Source organism: Heloderma suspectum, chromosome 1, assembly GCF_057233095.1.
Source record: "Heloderma suspectum isolate Gila_16-S chromosome 1, 16-S_ref, whole genome shotgun sequence".
In the NCBI taxonomy this organism is placed as follows: domain Eukaryota; kingdom Metazoa; phylum Chordata; class Lepidosauria; order Squamata; family Helodermatidae; genus Heloderma; species Heloderma suspectum.
The window spans coordinates 262,247,550-262,265,147 of NC_139458.1; the positions used below are offsets into that span (position 1 = coordinate 262,247,550).

The 17,598-nt window shown below is 43.6% G+C and overlaps 1 protein-coding gene across 1 annotated transcript in view; it reads left to right on the plus strand.

The window, feature by feature from the left end:
- Nucleotides 1-15,279: 15,279 nt before the first annotated feature.
- The window catches only part of WDCP (WD repeat and coiled coil containing), a 34,236-nt gene continuing 31,917 nt past the window's right edge, over nt 15,280-17,598 (plus strand). The window contains exon 1 of the mRNA XM_084826489.1: nt 15,280-17,187. Within this exon, the coding sequence (XP_084682615.1) occupies nt 15,280-17,187 (1,908 nt within the window). The remainder of the gene's footprint in view (nt 17,188-17,598) is intronic.

Genomic DNA, 17,598 nt, shown 5'->3' on the forward strand with positions numbered 1-17,598 from the left:
GCCCTTATTTTCTAGATGGCTATGCGGTCATAGATAATAAGAAGACAGCCTTTGAATTTCATGGCTGCTTTTAGCATGGGTGTTTAGTGTGTTATTCTCCGGAAGAAAAGAACCCCCTGCAGGGTAAAACCCCTGCAGGGTAAAACATATGAATTCCTGTACAACTTCACACAAAAAAGGGCTGCTGAACTGAAACTGATGGGGTTTGAAGTCAGGACTATATGGGAACACAAGTGGAGGCATATGTTAAAAGCAGATGAGGGCCTCAAGAGTTTTCTTGCTGGTGCTATTTGCGTTCCCCTTATTTTCGCCGTAGTCTACCTAAATGTTTACGTAGACTACACGTACCAAAATAAGGAACACAAATGGCGGCGCCCATGGGCGCCGCCATTTGCGTACGCGCAGTTTTTCTTTTTTTTTTCCACTCAGCCGTGATAGGCTACGTAAACATTTACGTAGCCTATCACGGTATTTTTTAAAAATCTAGCTGTGATAGGCTACGTAAATGTTTACGTAGCCTATCACTTTTTTTTTTTTTTACTGGAAATGGCGGCAGCGGCAGCCAGTCGGAAGATTGGCCGCCACAGCCGCTGCTGCTGAACCGCCGCCGGAGCCACCGCCGGAGCCGCCGCCGCTGCTGCCAGGGACATTCGCACAAGGTAAGTCCCGTCCCGGGGGGGGGCAGGGGGGCAGACCGTTTTGCCACCAATTTCGGGGGACCGAATGCGCTGGCATTCGGCCTCCCCGAGATTCGTAGCAAAATTCTCTGACATCCCTAATTTATTGATACTGATGCCGCATCCGTGTCCTGGAAACATTCTGAAGTCCCCATGATAACTCTAGGTAGGAAGAATGTGTTCATAGCTGCCTTTACAACAGCATATGCTCGGCTGAAGCTCTACACTTTGCTAGATGGCCTTCAAGATCGATGTTTATATCACAATACAGATTCGGTGATATTTGTGAGTAGGGAGGGGCAGTGGATACCCCCTCTCGGTGATTACTTAGGAGACCTCACAGGTGAAATCCCTGCAGATGAATTTATCACAGAGTTTGTGTCGGCTGGTCCTAAGTCCTATGGTTTTAAACTTTCAGGAGAAGGGAAAGTTTTTTGAAGGTCAAAAGCATTACATTGAACACCACTAACTGTGAAAAAATTAATTTCAACAGTCTCAAAGACTTAGTTTTTGCCTACGTCTCAGACAGGGAGCGCAGACCGCCTTGTGAGATTGTTGTACAGCAGCTAGGTATTGTAAGGAACAAAAGCCATTGGACTCTGGAAACTAAGACTCTCAGGAAAACTCAAAAGGTGGTATATGATAAAAGAGTTATTACTGAAGGGTTTAACATACTGCCTTACGGATTTTGACTATGAATACATGCTGGCAACACCCCTTTTCAGCCATTCTAGTGGGGCCTAGCAACTGTGGGAAAAGCTTTTTCATCAAAAATATGCTGGACAATGCTCACAGTGTGTTCTCGGTTGTACCTGAAAATGTTGTGTGGTGTTATGGTTGTTGGCAGCCTCTGTACAAAGATCTGCTATGTAAATACCCATTTATTCAGTTTGTGGAGGGTTCGCCTGTAAAATTTGATGATAATGCTTTGTTACCCCTCAATAAAGTAAATTTTTTGGTGATAGACGACCTGATGTTGTCGGCGTCTGAGAGCTGTGAAGTCGAAAAGGCCTTTACTCAGTATGTACACCACAGGAACTTGAGTATTTTTTTCATCATGCAGAATATTTTCTGCAAGGGAAAAAGCAACCACACCATCAGCCTAAATGCAAAATATATGGTGCTATTCAAAAACCCCAGGGATAAATTACAAATGGTGATTTTAGCTCATCAAATGTACCCACAAAACAGTCAATTCTTCATGGAGGCGTTTGCAGATTCTACAAGCAAACCTTATGGTTATCTGGTGGTAGATTTAAATGCATCTACCCCAGAAACTTACAGGTTAAGAACAGGTCTTTTTCTGCCAGACTGGCCTGTAGTGTACACCATGAAAAAAGCTCCAGCTGGTTACAAAAGGCTTCGCCTTTAGTGCTAGCCCATCTATTGATGCCCAGCTCCTCTGCAAGGCAACATGTCTAACTGTGTAAAAAGAAATTTGGCACTCTTAAAAATTCTTATTAAGGCACTGCCATGCCAGAGGAAAGCCATTTTATGTGCAGCATCTGATGATCTGATTGAGGCCATCTCAGAAATAGCACTCAACACTCAAAGGCAACATTCCTCTATCTCCCCAACAGGTACGTACATTAAGAAAGAAACGTAACCTTATTAAAAGCCTGAGTAACAAGGAAGTCGCTCTGAGAAGAAAGAAGCATCTGGTGAGACAATCTGGTGCGTTTCTTGGACCGTTACTAAGTTTTGCAGTCCCCCTGCTCACCGGGTTTTTAGCCAATCAGTGATGGAGTATACTGAAAAGATGTATTTGGTCCCTAGCCACCAGCTGGAAAAATTAAAGGGGCCACCTCCTAAGGAGGAAAACATCAGAACTGCAGCAATCAGCTCACTAGATACTGAGATGCAGGGAATTCTCCATAGAAGCGACTTAACAGAACATGAAAATGTTAAACATTATGCTTCTTTGCTTCAAAAATATCTGACCCATGTAAGACAGAGGGAGGCAGAGAAAGAAAACCTAAACCTGTTTCTACCTCAGCCACAACAAGCCTCTATGGAAGCATCAGTAATCTCTGACAATGTCTTCCAAGAAGTACTGGACAGTCTTCCTGCTAGATATAAGAACAATGCAGGCTCCTATGGATCAAAATGCAGCAAAACAGAGATGTTTCTTCATGGGATGAGAAAGGAGCCTTTGTGTACAAGGGGGTGGCTGTACCTGGTTCCAATATTCTGGATTTGGTGAAGGGGATCACACAGACCCTGAAAACCAAGCGTACCCCAAAAGGATGGGATGTTTTTATGAGTGCTCTGGCTGAACTAAATGTCCCAGCATCTGTAGTGGGTAATCCTACCCATAGAGAAACCTTGGACTACCTAAAGAATCCCAAAGGCGCGACACCAATGTTGTTGCACACCTCTATGAGTGCTAAAAAACAAAAGTGTTCTGAAGCTCCTACCTGGTTCAGCTTATGAAGTAACCTTTTGTGTTTTTTGTTTTATCAGGACTAAAAATAAATTAGTATTTATAAAAAAAACTTACTTAAAGTAATCTGTGCTGTGCCTGTCTACTTTAAGGGTAAATACTTAGAAAACATACAGACAAGAAATTCTTTGTTTTAAAAAACCTCAATAGAGGATGCTTTATTGGGAAATGCGGCTATGAAAATCACGGTATGATCTACAGCGTTGGGCAGGTTAGAACTTGTCTAAGGCATGCCTGGGCAGGTTGGAGCATGTCTAAGGCATGCTTAGGCAGTTTGAATCATGCCTGGGCAGGTTGGAGCATGTCTAAGGCATGCCTGGGCAGGTTGGAGCATGTCTAAGGCATGCCTGGGCAGGTTGGAACTTGTCTAAGGCATGCCTGGGCAGGTTGGAACTTGTCTAAGGCATGCCTGGGCATGTTCTTGTTTTTTACAAAATGATCTATCATTTGATTCTTTCTAAATTGTGAGAATACAGTTCTTGAATCTGTTTAAATGTTAGGCCTTTGCAACGCTGCTGCAGCAAAAATACACAATGGTAGTCACAAACCACGGACTCATGGGCTTGGAGTTGCCTGGGTTGAAACACAGTCTTCCTGGCATTTTTTCTTAAAAAATTCATGATGGTTTTAGGGAAGAGGCGGTGGTTGGGCGGGCGCCCGTAGGAATAAAAAAACTCTCCACTTTTATCCTCTGTCAAGTAGATGGCCAGCCAGTGTTCTCCAGGTAGGTTGTGGGGGTGGGTATTGACTACTAACCCCACAGGCCTTTGGTGTACCCTCCCACTGGGAAGCATGTCACAAGGAGACACGCCGTAGAAAATCTTTCTGGTGCAGGAGCTTGATGATAGCACACGAGTTAGCTGCACGCTGTCCATGTTACATATAGTCAGACAGGACATTTCTCCTGTGATTTATTTCTATCACATTGTCAAAAACACCATAAACAATCATGTTGACCGTGGCAGCCAGGGCTTTAGCAAAACGGAATTCTGCTCTCAGGTTCCCAGTTTTAATCAAAGAATAGTGATCTCCGCATTCTTGGTCCGGCGTCAGGTTGAATGCAAAAAGTGTTTAACTGTTCGCATATTCCTCACGGTTAATTAAAAGGGCCCTATCTTTCATATGTTTGCCGGCTGTTTGTACCAGACTTGTGTATTCTCTTACACAGTTTCCATCTTCAAAATTGGGTTGGAGTGGCTTCGTGGGGATTTGCTCTCCATCCAGGTAAAGAGCTGCGAAATTAATATCATAATGCTGAAAATTAAATGGATTTTTATTGAAAGCTCCACTGAAGGAATCATTATCCACTAGGCCTATAATGACCTGTTTAGGCAGTTGCCCCAAAAACAGGTTTTCCTGATTGGCAACGCGGCTTCCTCTGGGAATGCTAAACACTTTCATACTCACATGATCCACGGGGTATTTGGTGCTGGCTGTCAACAGAACCTCTGCATGGCCTAAGCGAACACCAGGGGCCACCCTCACTTTTTTCACAAAAAGGGAGGCTGACAAAATTTGCAGTCTGTAACGTCTTGCTGCACTTTCTGTCATTAAGCAGAAAGCATCTTTGGTGCGTGTAAGTTTAATTTTCACATCAACTCCATTTAACAGCAGTTTTTCCTGAAAAAACAGATCAGTATGAAGATGTCCCAATAGCTCTATTTTTCAGCTTTGAGCTGTTAGGTTTGCTTTTTTAATGAAGCCTCGATTGTTTCCGTCCAGACCCGCAGATTCGTGTTCCCCGGCTGTATCTTTGTAAAATAGGCCTGCTGAAAATTGTGTTGCTAGAGTATCCTCACTATAGTTCAGCACAGATTCAACGAAAGCATGATAAGGGTAAGAATTATTACTCTGACTTATAAGTCGATCCCCCACCGTTACATCCAGTTGACTAAAGATGGATGCTATGGGGTAATTCACCAGGCCTACTGCTGCATCTGCAGCAATGTTGCTCCCATCTTCATTGACAATTTTGCAGCACATATAGAGCAAGGTGTTATTTAGATCCATATAATCTTCACCATTTTCTGTGATGAAGAAGTCTAGGGGTGCAGATTCTGTCAGAGCTGACAAGGGGGGTACTTCAATAAATAAACTTCTCTTAATACTGGTCTGCATAGGACCAATGCAGAATAGATCCAATTCAGATTTAGTGCATTCTTCAGAGCCGCAGTGGATAAAAGCCATGATTGAGTCTAAAATATATCTCTTTTTGACGCAGCTGGACGTCTCTTCTTTCTTACAACACGTCGCTTCTGACATCTCTTTCCTCTCACAACTTTTCTTTTAATGGGGTGGGGTGGTCCAATCAATCTCACCCGTGATGCTTTTCTTTTTCGGCTCCTTTTCCTTTTAATATACATTAGGCCTGACCCCTCTTGAGAAAGTGGATTGTTCACGCAATTCATAACTGTCTGAGTAACGTGACCAGCTACATCTTTAGCAATATTACATGCAGCAGTCTTTGCGTGGGGTTTGATGATGTCCAAGCCTCTTCTCAAAAGGGGAACTGCTTTTCAGGAACTAGAAAACTAGAGATCAAATCGCCAACATTCGCTGCATCATGGAGAAAGGAAGAGAATTCCAGAAAAACGTCTATTTCTGCTTCATTGACTATGCTAAAGCCTTTGATTGTGTGGATCACAACAAACTGTGGCAAATTCTTAAAGTGATGGGAGTACCAGACCACCTTACCTGTCTCCTGAGAAACCTGTACGAGGGTCAAGAAGCAACAGTAAGAACCAGACATGGAACAACCGAGTGGTTCAAAATTGGGAAAGGAGTACGACAAGGCTGCATATTGTCACCCTGCTTATTTAACTTATATGCAGAGTACATCATGAGAAATGCCGGCTTGGATGAATCACAGCTCAGAATTAAGATTGCTGGGAGAATTATCAATAACCTCCAATATGCAGACGATACCACCCTAATGGCAGAAAGCGAAGAGGATCTCAAGAGCCTCTTGTTGAGGGTGAAAGAGGAGAGTGCAAAAGCTGGTTTGAAACTCAACATTAAAAAAACTAAGATCATGGCATCTGGCCCTATCACTTCCTGGCATGTAGAAGGGGAAGAAATGGAAGCAGTGACAGATTTTACTTTCTTGGGCTCCAAGATCACCACAGACGGTGACTGTAGCCATGAAATTAAAAGACGCTTGCTCCTTGGGAGGAAAGCTATGGCAAACCTAGACAGCATAGTAAGAAGCAGAGACATCACCTTGCCGACAAAGGTCCATCTAATCAAAGCTATGGTTTTCCCAGTAGTAAGGTATGGCTGTGAGAGCTGGACTATAAGGAAGGCTGAGCGCCGAAGAATTGATGCTTTCGAATTGTGGTGCTGGAGAAGACTGTTACGAGTCCCCTGGACTGCAAGGAGGTCAAATCAGTCCATCCTAAAGGAAATCAACCCTGAGTGCTCATTGGAAGGACAGATACTGAAGCTGAAGCTCAAATATTTTGGCCACCTAATGCGAAGAGAAAACTCTCTGGAAAAGACCCTGATGCTGGGAAAGACTGAAGGCAAAAGGAGAAGGGGATGGCAGAGGATGAGATGGCTAGATAGCATCACGGATGCAATGAATATGAACTTGAGCACGCTCCGGGAGAGAGCGCAGGACAGGAAGGCCTGGCGTGCTATGGTCCATGGGGTCACGAAGAGTCGGACATGACTGAACGACTGAACAACTGCTTTTCCCACCCTTTTGTTGACTATGAGTGCTACTCCATTTCTTCTAAGGGATTCTTGCCCACAGTAGTAGATATGATGGTCACCTGAATTAAATTTGCCCATGCCTGTCCATTTTAGTTCGCTAATTCCCAAGATGTCGATGTTCAGTCTTGCCATTTCATGTTTGACCACCTCCAGCTTACCTTGATTCATTGATCTTACATTCCAGGTTCCTAAACGATATTGTTATTTACAGCATCAGATTTTCTTTTCACACCAGACACATCCACAGCTGAGTGTCCTTTCGGCTTTGGCCCAGCCGCTTCACTCTTTCTGGCGCTACTTGGAAATACCGTCTGCTCTTCCCCAGTAGTATATCGGACATCTTCAGACCTGAGGGGCTCATCTTCCAGTGTCATATCTTTTAGCCTTGTGATACGTTCCATGGGGTTTTCTTGGCAAGAATACTGGAGTGGGTTGCCATTTCCTTCTTCAAAGCTCCCATAGACTACTTTCCAAATGGCCAGGGAATTAGACTGATTAACATTCACAGGCCTAGCTTTGATGGTTCTGTGAAAGCTATGGTTATAACTTTTTAGGAATTGCAGTAGCATGTCTATATAAGTGAAGGTATTGTTGGCTGTGAAATACCGCCACATTTTTGTTTTTAAAGTCCTGTTGAACCTCTCAACAACCCCTGCTTTTACCTCAGTATTGGAAACAAAATGGTGTACCCCATGTTTTTTGAATAGACGACCCACATCCTTGTTTAGGAACTCCGTTCCTTTGTCCATCTGTATTTTGACAGGCTGCCTTCCATCTTGTGTGAAAACCGCTTTAAAAGCTCCAAACACTTCCCTGCCCGTTTTGCCTTTTAGAGCGCAAGCCCAGGCATATTTAGACAGAATGTCTATCACTGTTAAAATATACTTGTAACCATTGTTGTATTGAGAAAATTGCTTCATGTCGACTAAATTGGCTTGCCATTGTGCATCCACTTCAGACACTATGGTCCTATTTCGTTTAAAATGGATCCTGGCTGGTTTATGCAGTGTGTAAGCCTCCTGATCTGAGAGCCACTTGGTAACCTCTCTTCTGACCAGCGTTTTGCTCTGTTTCTTTGCCTCCTGAAATAAGGGGTTCACTCCACCCAAACTCCCAACTTCACCGGGGGTATAATAAATCTTCTTTAGGATTTCTTCATGCTCTGACATTTTGTAGGTTAATGCAAGAATGGACGCGTAGAGTTACTACAAAGCATTTTTATTGGTGCAAAAGAAACAACCACCACAGAAAACATTACCTTTCTATGACCGTGTCTGGGGAAATACATGACAGGCAGGAAATGTTGACTGTTGGTGAACTCTCGATGTTCAGGTTCTCGATATCACCATACATTCCATGTCCCTGTGTAAAATAATGAAAAGCTTAGAGTCAGCAGCATGTACCGCCACCCCCGGAATTGCTCTCTAAATACTATTAAGAACAAATCTCAGAAATAAACACTTACTGGTGTGCCTCCTTTCTCTGCCACAAATTCCATCTCCTCTTCCAGATCCTCAAGGGATGTGCAGAAAGTAGACCAGGTTGTGTCAGGATCCTCCAGCTCCATTTTCTCTAAAGGCGAGGTGGCTATTTTCATAAGCACCCCGCCATCCATGTTTCAACAGGCTTCACCTCAGTACTATCCATACTCCAAGCGGCATGTAACTCAGTTTCAGGAAAAGTTCTTTGCCCATGGGAAATACAGCTAAAGGTAAGCTGTCTGTTACAGTCGCTGTGACATCAGCTCCCTTCCCTGGTTTACTGTTTATGACTCCAAGTTTCATAGGTGCAGTTTCCATCTTTCTGGCTGAATGCACAAGGGTACTGGGAGATGAGTAAAACCCATAGGTCCCTCAGTCACTCTTGGCTGCGCCACGTTCTCTGTGCAGAAAACGTGTCTGGGCATGATAAAAGGCTGTTTTTCTGGGGGCAAGGCTGTCCCTATTGGTCAATAGGGTTGCAGGGTGTGACCTTACAGGGCTAGGCTCTAAGACCTCTTCCTATTGGGTCATGGTGGCTTGGCGAGTTTGTAGAGGTGTCACATGACCCCGCAGGACCAATCCGGGGTGTGGCTTGGAAATTGCCCCATGGGCCATTTCCACGCCCGTACCCGCTAGGGCTCTAAAACCAATTCCTATGGGTCCACGGTGGCCTGGCGAGTTCGTAGAGGGGTCACATGACCCCCGTCAGGTGTCCCTGAAGGTCATATGACCGGGTCAGCTGATCGCATCTGTGGGGCTTCCGGCTAGGGCGGGACTTCCCGTCTCAACGGGGGGTGGCACAACTGTCACCTTCGAAAATGGGGTATGGTTTAGAGTTTGATGCAGGCCCCCCTCCTTTACTACTAATATTTTATGTAGTTGTGTATGAAATAGAATTGATGGTAATTTGAGGCTTTTGCTGGCTGTAGAACGCATCCTTGGGAGGCTGGAGGCCCTGCTTATTAGTTAGAGCTGCAGCCCAAATGTAAGGGAATCTAAACCAGTTATGGGAAGATAAACTCTTTATGTCTGTGCAGCAATAGAGATAAGACTGGTCAGGCTGGCTTATTTTTGGCCCAGGCCCCAGTTACAGAGTTTGTTGTAAGTTGAAAAGAAACAGGGAAGGCATTAAAGAGGGATTCTGTGGCAGAGCTAGCAGCTTGTGTTTTTTCACAGAAAGAACTCCAGGCCCACCAGGGAAAGAGCTCAAAGAGTGAGTGAGTGAGTGAGTGCTACTAAAGATTTCCAGGCAAGGTACCACTGGAGAGTAATTTTCTGTGGCAGTTACCACAGGGATAGGCATAGGAGTGGTGTGAGGCCAGGCTTTAAGGGAGGAATCTTTCCCTCCTTTCTGAGTAGTGGACAAGACCAGCAGCAGGCCATAACCAGAAGACCTGTGAGACTGAGCCCTAGGAAGCAGAAAGAAGCTCTGTCAGAAGGGGTTTAGAATTTGGAGGAGGTACTCAGGAGAAGCACAACATGTAAGAAAAAAAATGAAGCAATCTATCATTCTGCTTGATCCTAGAGCAAGGAGGAACTGCAGAGGAGAATTCTCAGATGTAGTCTGTGCATGCAGTAATTCGAGATGGCATAAAAGCAGGAATGTAATTGAACAGGCTGGAATGGCCACTTTATTTGAAAGAAACATACCAAAAACAATGGCATGTGTTAGAGACACTTGAGAACAATATTTTAGGACTGAAACCCTTGCAATATTATATTATTATTAAGCCCATAATGCCCAGAACCCATCTGGAACAGAATGGAATGGCCTGGAACAACAACTTCCAAGTAAGCCAAGCCAAGCCAATTCACTAGTCACACATAGCTACATGAGACTGATATAATAAGCTACAAAACTTCCACAGAAATCATATTTCAGTTGCCATTCCAGGCAGTAGGCCATATTCTGCAAAGTGGTCTGGAACAGCAACTTCCAAGTAAGCCAAATCAACCAAATTAACCAGTCAGACCTAACTACATGGGAGGGATGCAATGAGACACAAAACTTCCACAGAAACCATGTTCTGATACCCGCTCCGGGCAATAGTCTGTATTCTGAAAAATTGCTTGGAACAGCAGCTTCCAAGAGAGCCAAACCACCAAATTCACCAGTCACACATGACTAGATGGGATTGATAAAATAAGCAACAAAATGTCCACACAAACCACATATCAGTAGCCATTCCAGGCAATAGTCCAAAGGAAAAAAGACCTGGAAAGGCAACTTCCAAGTGAGCCAAATCAACCAAACTCACCAGTTACACATAACTACATGGGGGGATGCAGTGAGTCACAAAACATCCACAGCAAGCACGTTCAGACATCCCTTTGAAAAGTCTGCCTGTAGTGATTAATCAGTGATGGCTTATTTATCTATGCGAGACATAAATTCATTTTACATTCAGCAAGCCATGAACATGCACGTGTGAACCATCTTTCTAGCTTTGTCACTTCCGTTTTAAATGCAGGATCATGATGGACTCCCTTTACATGCGCTTCCTTCCCCCCCCCCGTTTCCCCCTCCTTTCTCCCCTTATCTGAGTCTTGCATATGTTTCATTATACAGCCACTAGATGGCACTGTGGTCTAGCTTCTCTTATTGCGGCTTTTCCTTTTTCATGATGGAACTCAAGCAGAACTCAAATGCTATAATTTGATAGCTCATATCTCCAATCTTTTAAAAAAACAGAATAAAGGTCATTTAGTACAGGAGATGCCCTAGAGGTTAACGACGTCATCTAAAGAGCCTACAAACTTCCAGGAGTGACCAATCTCAATAGCAGGATAAGAGCTCCTTGTGAAGAAGCCCACAACAATATTTATGAGATTTGAGCCAGGCCACTTACTTTTTTGTAAACTGGAGGAAAACAGATTTCTCCCCTCTCCCTTTCTTTCAAGTCATCAGTGTGTGCCACAAATAACTAAAATAGGTCTCTGTGGATGGGCTAGCTATTCAAATATTTTGTGAGTGGTACCATTTGCAGACTTACCTGCAAGTATGCTTTAATTAGTTCCAGAATTGTGCCTATGCAATTAGGAGAGGCACCACCTGGTGGCTGGCTTTACCTTTGTAAACCAATGTAATCCTTAGCTCAAAGGTGCAGTTTGGTGGTTATACAAGCCATAACATCATGTTAAGAGAGGGAGGGCATTTCATTTGGAGTTCCTTCTGCTCTGTTCTATGGGTGAGAAACGGCTTTTCCCCCTACCAAAAAGAAATCCCCAAAGCCTCATATTGCAATACTATACATGTCAACATGTCAACTCAGAACTAAGCCAAACTGAATTCAATTAGACTTACTCCCAGGTAAATATGTACAAGACTGCAGCCTTATTGTGCTTTTTCTGCAAGGATATCGTATCAGTGACAACAGTGATCTGTTGTGAACTCTTGTCTTTATTTTAATTGCTTTTAAAATTTTATTGTTGATGCTGCTTTTATTCTTTCATATTCTTTTAGGGTCCTTTCCGACAAGTCTCTTCTTGTGCAATCGCGCTGCTCCATTCATGGAATTTGATAGGGAATCCAGACACTGACTGGGTTCAGACAATCCCAGGGGCAAAAGAACCCATCGTTGCTCAAGATCACCCAGTTAGTGGAGTGCTCCCCAGGATATAAAGTCTTGCCCCAAACCCTGGGGGTGTCCCCTTCTAGTCCGCCCTTCCCTGAGTCTGCAGCACCCCATTTTCATATAAAAGTGCATGCCACCCCTTTTTTCTCTCCCAAAGGGAGAAACTGCTTCTAGTCTGACAGCTGTCAAGACAAAAGCGGTTATAGCAATCTGTGGAGAAAAAGAGGGTGGCTCTTAGGCATCCTTTAAAACAGTTGCTGGGGACTTGGGTAAGTGGGGATTCCTAGCAGGGCACCCCCAAGGTTCAGGGCAACGCACTGAAACCTGGGGATACCCTTGCTACGGGGGTGATCAACACTCCGTTTCCCCACCTGTCAACTGTGCAAGGCTGTTGAAACAGCCTTGCTACAGTGTAGCCTTGACTGTTACCTTATATGTCTAACATACAAGGGAGAAGCCAAGGCAAGCCCCTGTATTTTGGATCCCCCCAATTACGGAAGTGTGCAACTGCGAATAATTGGTTTTTTTAAAATTAAAAAAAGTAAGGGGACATTTGCACACATAAAACATAAAATGTGTGTGTGTAGGGAAATTCCCAACCCCATTTCTGTGAAAAAAAAATAAATTAAAGGCTCCAACCGGGATCAGGATCATGGTCAGAGCAGGGACGGGGGCTTGGCGGCAGACAAGACAGGTTCTGCTGCCAAATCCTCTAGGATACTGGGCGAAACTGGCAGGAGGACCAAGGGGGAAGGCTGGAGGAAACAAGCCACGTGCTGTGTGGTGTGCCTGATTGTCTTGTCGGGCACACAAACCACACACTGTGGGTTGCTGGCAAAACAACTCACAGTGCATGGCTAGTCACCCATCATGGGTTAGTGTGCCATACGATCACACTTATTCTCTTCCACTTGTAACCCTCCCACTGCTAACTCCATCTTTTTTCTTTCTGCAAAAAATTCGTTGAGGGGGAAATGGAATAGCCTTTTGATTGGCAGCACTAGGGGGTTCATCACATGGAGTTTTTATCCTGCTATTGAGATGGCTCTGTCACAGAAGTTTGCAGGCTCTTATATGATGCCGTTATCCTCCAGGGCGCCTCCCACAATTTCCCCCAGCCTACCCTGTGTTTTCTCCAAACGCAAAATGTGGTGTTTTTTCCAGCCCACGGAACAGGAGCACCATGACCTCTCCGTGGAATTCTTCAACAGCAGAAGAAACCGCTGTGTCTGCCTGCTGTGGATGTTTGTTTTCAGTTGTGGGAGGTATGGTCAGGAAAGAAGGCATTGAGGATGGGCTAAAGGGCATGCAGGAGCAGATTTGACAAGCGCGAGGTCAGGCATCACCCACCAGTTGCAACTCCTGCCTCCACTCAAGTCTTGCGGAGGAAAGACTTCCCTCAGTTCCCAGGTGTCTGCCACGTAAATGCTTGAGCACATTTCTCAGCTGGAGGGAGAAGAGGGTAAAATGCCTCCCTGCAACGAAAGGAGACACATCTGATCCCCCACCCCACCAAGCTCAGAAGCAACATCCCCTGTTGATTCAGAGCACCCCATTAAGTTCAGTGGGGTTTACTCCCACGTAAGTGTGCCGAGGGTTGCAGATTTACGGCACAATCTTACATTTTATGTCTCCTCAGAAGCAAGTCAGAGGTTTCCCAGGGGCTGCGAGAAATCCGTACAGAAGTTAAGCTACGAAAACAAGAACCACCCCCACTCCTTTACACACATGGCAGGGAGGGAGGAAGGCACCTCCTCAGTTCAAACCACGTGTCTGCCATATAATGGAGCCCTTCCTAATCCCGCAAAGGAACCGAATGCAGGAAGCTCTGGAAAGGATGTGGAATTTTGCAGGTGGGGGGGGGGAGTTGCTTAATGTGGAGTCACCCTAGGAGACCTCTGTAGTGAAATACCCTTCTAGTTTCCTGCTACATGATTTGGCTTTTATTAATTGCTATATTTTAAAGTGGTTTGTGTTATGAATATTTATTTTTAACCACTTTGTAAATTTTGATTCAAATTTTTAAAAGTGGGATAAAAGTTCCTGAAAAAAAACAAATATATACAATGTCATATTATGTTCAAATGCCTTCTTTGGCTTAATGGCTGTAATGTCATAGAATGTTAATAACAAATGCTCTTGAAGGATCAGTTGGAGCTGCTGTGAGGGAAGCTAAAGGTCCATTTGGCTGAGGGGAAACCCTCACATGTATCCTGGGAAAAGGAAAGTCTTTTGGAGGGGCAGTTTGGCAGGCTGAGGTCCAGGAAGTAGAAGGGCAAGAGGACCAATGAGGCAGGAGGAACTTGAGGAGGCAAAGGAGTAAATGGACAAATTATAGATTATACTCTTTTAAGTTGGTTTAGAAATGGTTTAAGTTCACATCAACACTCTATTATTTCCTCACAGAAGTATGAGAAATACATTGTAAAATCTCTCAACCCATATATTTTAATAATACTGTGAACATCTGTTATTTTCTCAGTCCGAGGATTTGTTTCAAATGCCAGGGTTCAGCTCTCACATGAGTGAAATGAAAAGAATTAAGTTAAGATTACTTCTGAGCATGGGAAGAACATCTTCCATGCACCACAGAGTAATCGTATGTAGCCCACATACATCTTGGACTAGAGGTCAGTGCGTCAACATAGTATGACTCCCGGGCAAGCCTGAAGCCCAGATTTTTGCTTTCAAGAAATGTACAGTGACATACTTAAATATCCCTCTCAGTTTGAACTACAGGATAAAGTAAGAAGACAATATGTGCAGAAGAAGAAAAGTCTCAAATCAATCTGTCACCCACAGAAATCAGCACCCTGTTTATATTGTTTCCCTGTCATTGCCATCATTTGTTCGGAACTGCTGCCAAAGCTGAGTATTACTGGCCTTTCCTTATTCTTCAAGGATATGATTACATCTTCTTAGTCTTGTCTTCAACAGTGGTCAAAGCAGAAGTGTTAAGTCATTATTTTGTGCTGCAGCTGAAATTACTCTCCAGTGTGTAGAAGCTTTCCTCCGCTTGATGACGAAGAGACCGTCATTCACTGAAGGTATTAGAGCGCTATTTTTAAATAGGCCTGGCCCTTAAGAGTTAAAAATAGGCTTCCAAGAAAACGTCATTGAAGAGAACAGTAATTAGTTAAACCTCATGTCACATGAGACAGAAGGCTCCTCCTAGGAAAAGGGTATAGTAAAAGCAGTCTTGATGTAGTTCTATACTTAGAACAGCAGTGAGGTTACAAAGGAGAAGAGGCTGTGTGCGTAAAAGAAAGGCTATTGCCATCAAGCAAACGAGTCTTCAATCAAGCAGCGTTTGCTTAGTCAAGCAGTTCTGGTGAATCCTATGGAGTTTCTACTTTGGAGCAAACGGCATTCATGAGGAGGTTTCAAGGATGGAGCTAGGAAAAGCTAAACTTCTGAGAATTGGTCTTAATGCTTTATACCAGGCCATCCATCCTGTGCATGGGATCGCGTGGACGGATGGCAGGCAAGTGTCACTGACTGTGTTGCAATTTCATAACAAAGAACTGAAGTTTGGTGATTCAACTGTTATTGGTCAGTTTGAACATGTCCATGGACTTTCCTGGAGCCCGTGTTGTGCCGACACACCAGCTCTTCTCGCTGTTCAGCATAAAAAGCATGTTAGTGTTTGGCAGCTGAGCTATAGTGTCTCTGAAAAGAATAAGCTCCTGGTTTCTCAGACCTGTGAAATTGGGGAGCCATTCCAATTGCTTCCCCAGGGCTGTGTGTGGCACCCAAAGAGGGACATTTTGTCTGTACTTACCAAACGAGATGCTTCGGTTTTATATGCTGTTCGTTCAGACAACTCCAGGGTTAAAGTGGATCTCAAAAGCAGTGGTCTCATCCACTGTGCCTGCTGGACTAAGGATGGCAATCGCTTAGTCGTCGCTATAAGCAGTGCTCTTCATTCCTATATATGGGATGATGCTCAGAAAACATTAATTGCTTGTTCATTTTGCCCAATATTTGATGTTGGAGGCTATATCTGTGCAATTGAAGCCACTCTGGATTTCCAAATTGCTGTGGCTACTGAACTTCCTCTTGATAAGATATGTGGCTTAAATGCAGGTATCACATTTGAATTGCCAGTAGGTACTGAAACAGGTTCTCTAACTTCACAGTCTACACTGGTGCTTGGAGATGAGGAATGCTCTATGGATCTGAGAAGGAAATCTATAGATTCAGACAGATCAGTAGCAGTTGATTCAGTCACTTCATCTTCACCAGGCCTGGTTGTTTTAACCCACATCCTTGCAAACCACCGTAGATCTGATCCCAGTCCTCTCATTCCTTTGAGAAGGAAGGATTACCCTTCAGGAACTGGCCAAGATTCTTCATACTTGATCCTAGTGACTTTTGAAGGAAAGGTAACCACAACCAGAAAAGTCAGCATTCCTGGCATTTTGGTCCCTGATATAATTGCCTTTGACCTTAGAGCTCAAATTGTGGCAATAGCTTCTAACACTTGTAACATCGTTTTGGTCTACTCAGTAACCTCATCCTGTATGCCCAACATTCAACAGATCCAACTAGAGAAAAGTGAACGACCTAAAGGTCTATCCTTTTTGACAGATAAACTCTTATTAGTTTTGATTGGCAAGCAGAAGTTCACCGATCCTACACTTATTCCATCATCTAATTCAGATAGATATATTATCCGGCTGATGATCAAAGAATTGATATTTGAAGGAGAATCCTCAGCAAAATCTGAAATCACTCAAAGTCTGCCATTTAGTTTTGAGTCCTCTGTGAACCTTCCTGGGAAAAGAAAATATTTTGAGAATCTTGTATCACAGGATCACATTGTAGGGAGGGAGCTTTTAATACCAGGTAGCACAGTTATTCAGTCTCCTAGCAGAAGGAGACACATGTTGGAAGAAGTGAAGAGTTCCAGTTATGAGCAAAGTTCATCATCCAGTGTGAGTGATTTTGATGAGAAGAGAGTCTTAGGAGACCCATCCATTGCTCTAGAAACTTTGGATGCTGAACTGAGTAATCGTTCAGTGGCTCTGTTCAGTCTTGGAACACCTACTAGATTTTCCAGTCAATCAGTTTCTCCTAAAGTGATGCAAGAAGTTTTAAATTCTCCTAAAAATAACAAATTGGCTAGTGAAAAAGGAGCGAGTCAAATATCCAGAAATCTGGAACAACTGTGTAGCAGCTTCAGTGACTTACAACTGCGACTTCTTGAACTAACAGAATTCACTAAAAATGGGAAGAGATTATCTCTAGTTTACCCATCTTCTCAAGAACCACCTTTTGTTCACATCACCTACCAGGTAACTATATGAAATTATCCGAGGTAATTTGTTCTTTAAAGCTCTGCATCTTAATTAGCAAGTTTCACACGAGCACCACTCTGTGCTTGATTTAAATGGTGAAATTATTGTCCCGGTGAACCATGTTGTTGTGTCTGATATTCCTGATCAAAAAAATGAAACTTGCTCATCGTTTACTGCTCAGCTTAATTGCCATTAATGTATTATATATGTGCCTTTGCTAAAACAAACAAACCCATAGGTGCATTCAAGCCTGAAGGCATTATTTACTGTAACAGATACTTGGCAGCATATGTGGCTTTTTAAATGATCTGAATCTTTTGGAAGACAAATTATTGGACTAGCATCTGTTGGTAAGAATATATAAGCTTCAAAGATTAATGGACCTTACAGGATAAAAGCATTAAGGAA